This window comes from Scyliorhinus torazame, chromosome 9, assembly GCF_047496885.1.
Source record: "Scyliorhinus torazame isolate Kashiwa2021f chromosome 9, sScyTor2.1, whole genome shotgun sequence".
NCBI lineage: Eukaryota > Metazoa > Chordata > Chondrichthyes > Carcharhiniformes > Scyliorhinidae > Scyliorhinus > Scyliorhinus torazame.
The window spans coordinates 234,863,687-234,869,686 of record NC_092715.1 but is presented as its reverse complement, the minus strand read 5'-3'; the positions used below and the strand labels follow the sequence as shown (position 1 = coordinate 234,869,686).

The 6,000-nt window shown below is 42.5% G+C and overlaps 1 protein-coding gene across 1 annotated transcript in view; it reads left to right on the top strand.

The window, feature by feature from the left end:
• Nucleotides 1-733: 733 nt before the first annotated feature.
• LOC140429765 (leucine rich adaptor protein 1-like) overlaps nt 734-6,000 on the top strand; it is a 39,835-nt gene continuing 34,568 nt past the window's right edge. The window contains exon 1 of the mRNA XM_072517181.1: nt 734-1,439. Coding sequence (XP_072373282.1) covers nt 1,233-1,439 — 207 coding nt within the window. The 5' untranslated portion in view covers nt 734-1,232. The remainder of the gene's footprint in view (nt 1,440-6,000) is intronic.

The window sequence follows — 6,000 nt, the reverse complement described above, 5'->3', positions numbered from 1 at the left end:
AATGGACTCCTTCTGCACTGTAGGAATTCTATGATTCTTCAGTTCGACTTCAGGCTGACTCAATCCACAGATATCAAGGTAGGGGTAGAGATGGAGGAAGGTTTCTAATGAATAAGGGTTGAATGTTCAGACGCGAGAACAGAGTGTGCTGAGTGGCTGTGTATCAGTCTGTAGATAATTTGTCTGTTTATGGGAGAGGTTCAAGGTTCATGTGTTCAGATCCAAACAGAAAAGAAATCCTCCTATCACAACCATTTTTTTCCCCACAAGTACATAACATGTTTTTTTAAAATTGAAACTCGATCATATCGAGTGTCCCATTGTGTCAACCTGTCAGGAGTGAGATCCGTGCATTTCAATTCCTTGGATACACCAGTTCAATTGTTTGCGATTCTCGGTTCCTCCTGGTTGGAAATATACTGCACTCTTATCGAACTCAAGGCCATATTAACGCCTGGGTGTGACGTTACACTTGGCAGCACCGTGCACGGCCCATCCAGGTCGCAGCTCTCAGTCCGGGACAGTCTCCGTTTGCTGGGAGTTGTGTTTTGGCGGCCACAGGGTAGGAAGGGCTTCAGAGGGACAGAGCTCCGGGTGGAGCTGCAGAGTGGAATCAGGAAACGCTGCGGGCGAGCTTGCACTAGACAGGAGGGAAGGAGCGGAGAGAGAGAGAGTGTGGCTTCGACACTGCGGATTACGGTAAAGAGGTTGGTTCACCTGTAAATTTACTCTGGTGTCTGTTTGGGAGGTGGGGAAAGAGAGAGAGAGAGAGACAGACGCCAAGGTCAGTTACACACAAGCGAGCTGTTTGAAACTCCCACCTCCTGCAACCCGGCTCAGTGGCCACTTGTATTCTGCTTTCTGCAATGAATTAACTCAGGAGCAGCTGGGAAGAGTGGTGTCTGGAAGAACAGTTGCTGTACTTTACTCCTTTTGATGTCAAGTTTTTCTTAACCAGATGAAACTGTCCCCGGTGAAGCGAAACAATTCCCACTTGGCAACTCTGCAGATCACAGCCCAATGATCTTTCCACACAGGAAGACACCGACTCTTCGTTGCCCGTGCAAATTGACTGAAGCCATCAGGTGAAATGCTGATGTGATCTCTGCAATGTAGACTGACATCTCTTAAAAAGTCTCTTCATGTTCACGATTGGTTTTTTGTTTGGTCAGTGTTAATGCTTAAAAGTTGCCATTTGTAAATACATTGCCATTTGGTCGCCTTTGGCGAGGATGGAGGAGTGCGTTCTGCCGGACTTAAAGGAAATCGAGAGCAAGATGGGACGCAAGGTTCCCGACAGCCTGCTGCGGTCACTGAGGGAGGATCAGCTGGGCCAGCACAAGGAGGACAAAGTCAGCCTCTCGACCTCAGGCACCTTGAGTAACTCCAGCACGTTGGAGAGGCTGGAGACCAAGATTCAGATATTGAAACTGGAGATGGTGAGTGTTTGGGGGAGCGGTGTGGGGTTCGATGACAACGTACAAAAAAAATTGCGCGGGTGGCACTTTGAATACACTTTTCTGTTGCATTGTCCACCACAGCCTGAGCGCAAACTGTGCAACCTGCGACTGCTCGAGAAAGTGTAACAGCGAATCCCTACAGTGCAGAAGGAGGTCATTCGGCCCATCGAGTCTGCACCGACCCTCTGAAAGAGCCCCCCACCCAAGCTCACTCCCCCAACCTATCGCATTAAATTAACCAACACAACGTTTTCGACACTAAGGGGCAATTTAGCACAGCCAATCCACCTAACCTGCACATCTTTGGACGCTCCAAGTGTCAAGTGTAAAGGTTTGACGTGGAAGCAGCAAAAACCACCTTTTCTCCATATATAATCATGAAGAAAATGATTTACTGACATGCCTTAAATTAAGTTTTGGAATACCTTTTTGGGGGAGGGGCCGCAAACTTTTATATTTGGGCATCAGAAATTGTGCATTTTGCTCACAGGTTAGTCAATTCCCTATCAGAAGTCTTGTCCGTTCTTAAATTTTTTATTGGTCTGGATTTTTTTAAAGCGATTGTCCTCCCAAAAAAGGCAAAGTTTTCCTGGAAAATTTGAATTACAAACAAACTTCCTTTGAAATGCATATTTCTGCAAAAAAAGGATTGAAGATAACAGAGTTAAATGGAATAGTGTGATTTCAGAGTTAGTGTCAATTGTTCAAACAGAAGATCCTGATGCAGGGTGAAACCTTGGTGGCTGATTTAAAGGATGAGACTTAACCTCGAACTTCAACAGAGGACCCTGTTGCAATTATTTTTGTGCTTTCTGTGTGACAGTTTTGCGCTTTGAATTCATAGTCATAAAACTGTCCGGCCTCAAACTAACATCAGCCTGGCTAGGTTTGGACTGAACTCTTAAAAGTTAAAATACAAAAACAACTTGCAATTATATAGCGCCTTTAATGTAATAAAATGCCCCAAGATGTTTCAGGGCAGTGCTTTGCAGCAAACAGTGACACCTAGCCACATAAGGTGATGTCAGAGCAGATGTTGAAAAATAAATCGTCTTAATGGAGGACAGAGAGATGGAGTGAAAGGCAGGTTCAGGGATGGGTCCCTGAACTTAGGGCCTTGGTAGGCTGAAGGCACGGCACCAATGATGAAACAGTTGAAATCGGGGATGCTGAAACGTGGTACAAGTTCGGTTGGGACGGCATGACAACTCAGTGGTTCGCACTGTTACTTCACAGCATCAGGGATCTGGGTTCGATTCCCAGCTTGGGTCATTGTCTGTGCGGAGTCTGCACGTTCTCCCCATGTCTGCATGGGTTTCCTCCGGGCGCTCCGCTTTCCTCCCAAAAGACGTGCTGTTAGGTGAATTGGACATTCTAAGTTCTCTCTCAGTGTATCTGAACAGGCGTCGAAGTGTGATGACTCGGGGCTTTTCACAGTAACTTCATTGCAGTGTTAATGTGAGCCTACGTGTGACACTAATAAAGATTATTATTAAGTTATGATATGGACAGTGGAGCTTTGTATAACTTCAAATTTACTAAGGGTAGAATGCAGGAGAGTAGCCAGGCGTACACTAGAGTCTAGAGTATTAGGATCCCGGATGAGAACCCAACTATTTGCAATTTGGAAAATTGAGAGGGAATGTTACTGCACCACAGGAATGATAACATTGACCCATAGGCATATTTTATGTCTAAACAAACTTTAATTTAAACACAGTTAACCACATCAACAATAGGAAAAATAGTTTTACAGTTAATAGTTACAACAGTTCTTAAGTAAAAGAGATACTTTAACTTAATTGTAAACCTGCCTCTGTATTCCAATTAAGCTAACCAACATAGTCCAAATGCCACTCAGGAATAAAGTGAACAGCCAGCTTTTCATTGTGCAGAATATTTAGAGAGAGAATCTTTCAGGACAAAAACTGAAACAGCTCTGTTCAGATTAAAATCTGAGGAAGAACTAACTTTTCAGTCAGACCTGGCTCCTCCCATTAAATATATTATCTGTACCCAGAGCGTAAGGTATTTTCTGTCTCCTCCCACAATATGTCCCATGACCTGTTTAACCAGGACCAAGTACAATACACTTCATAAATTATCTACACCCCAGTTGTCCTTTAAACATAAACAACATTCATTAACAGAACACTTCACCTGCAAAATCAATGATTGCCTAACTTTTATGACCTGTTAATCACATCTTTAACAAACATACTGTCAGTATGCATCTTAACCCAGGTTTTAATAGCATCACTGAAAAATAATGAAATATAAAATACAGCAATTTCTTACATTCATCACACCTCCTCCTTTAAAAAAGAAAAAGCAATATGAAAAGATGGCTTCATTTTCCAAAGCCTTGTCAACTTTAAATACGACTAACTATGAGCCACTATGATTACACTATAAGATACATATCTTGTTTCATCCATGCATGCAAATTTAAACATCAGTAGAGTCCATTTCAGTCTTTCATTCCCAATTATAAACGTTCCATTCTTCACACATCTCAAAGTTGTGATTAAGCATCTGCAATAATGTGTTCTGTTCCTGCTACATGTATAATTTTCAAGTTAAATGGTTGTAGCAATAAACTCCACCTAACCAGTCTTGCATTATGATCTTTAAACTTCTCCAGAAACTTCAATGGATTCTGGTCTGTATAAACAATTGCCTCTGATGAATTGTTAGCAACATAAATTTCAAAATGTTGCAACAACAATACAAAACATAACATTTTGTTTTCAATGGTCGAATACTTCTTTTAATGTACATTTACTTTTCTGGAAAAATGAGCAACAGGTCTTACTATACCTTCATCATCTCCTTGTGGTAATACAGCATCAACACGCACATCACTCGCATCAATGGCCACCTTAAATTGCTTGCCATAATCCCGTATCACCAAAACTGGTGCTGTGGTCAACACAGTTTTCAGATTATCCTCCTGACATTCCGATATCCAATGAAATTTCCTGTTCTTTTTCAAAAGTTCAGTCAGTGGAATAACCAGTGCTAAAATTTAAAATGAATTTTCTGCGGAAACCATTCATGCCCAGAATTCTCAAAACATATCTTCTCGTTGGTGGTAATAAGAACTCCCCAATAACTTTCGCTTTCACATTCCTTGGGACCATCTGACCATGTTCAACAGTATATCCTAAGAATGTGAATTGGACTTTTCCAAACTCACTTTTAGTCAGGTTTATCACCAAACCAGCTTCTTGTAGTTGATCATACAATTCCTTCAAATGTTCCAAATGCTCTTTTCACGTTTGTGTACTCTGCCAAAATTTCTTAGTCCAGAAATGACCTTATTGGGCAGTCTTTTGAATGTTGCTGGTGCATTCTTCATTCAAAATGGAATAACTTTAAATTGGTACAGACTATTTGGCGTTTCAAAATCCGAAACTTCCTTCACCCTTTCAGATAAAGTTACTTGCCAGTATCCTTGGAGTAAATCAAGTTTGGTCTTGAAATTTGCTTGTTTCACCTTTTCAATACAGTCTTTCAAATGAGGACTATGATCTGATTCTGTCTTCATTACTTCATTCTATAGTCCGCACACAATCGTTGTGTTCCATCTGGTTTTGGTACCATCACAATAGGTGAGCTCGAATCATTGCAACTCACTTCCCAAGCATGCTTTCAATCTCCTTTTAAACTTGTGCCAACTTGAGTGAATTTAGTATATATACATGTTGTTTCTTAATTGTAACAGAACGTGGGTGGAACGGTGGTGCAGTGGTTAGCACCGCTGCCTCACGGCGCCAAGGTCCTGGGTTCAATCCCGGCCCAGGTCACAGTCATGTGGAATTTGCACATTCTCCCGTTCATGGGACGTGGACATCGCAGGCTGCATCAGCATTTGGTGCCCATCCCTAATTGCCCTTGAGAGGGCAGTTAAGAGTCAACCACGTTGCTGTGGGTCTGGAGACACAGTAGGCCAGACCAGGTTAAGGATGGCAGATTGCCTTCCCTAAAGGACATTCGGGAACCAGATGTGGGTTTTACAACAATCGACAATGGTTTCATGTCATCATTAGATTTATAATCCCAGATTTTTATTGAATTCAAATTCCACTATCTGCAGTGGCGGGATTTGAACCTGGATTCCCAGAAGCATTACTCTGGGTGTTGGTTTACTAACAGAAAGTTAATAAATCTAAGAAGGCATACGGCATGCTTGCCTTCAGTGGCCGGGGCATTGAGTATAAAAATTGGCAAGTCATGGGGGGTTGCAGCTTTATAGAACCTGAGTTAGGCCACACTTGGAGTGTAGTGTTCAATTCTGGTCGCCACACTACCAGAAGGATGTGGAGGCTTTAGAGAGGGTACAGAAGAGATTTACCAGGATCTTGCCTGGTATGGAGGGCATTAGGTATGAGGAGAGGTTGAATAAACTCGGTTTGTCCTCCCTGGTACGATGGAGGTCGAGGGGCGACCTGATAGAGGTCTACAAAATTATGAGGGGCAGAGACAGGGTGGATTGTCAGAGACTTTTTCCCAGGGGTCAATTACTAGGGGGCATAGG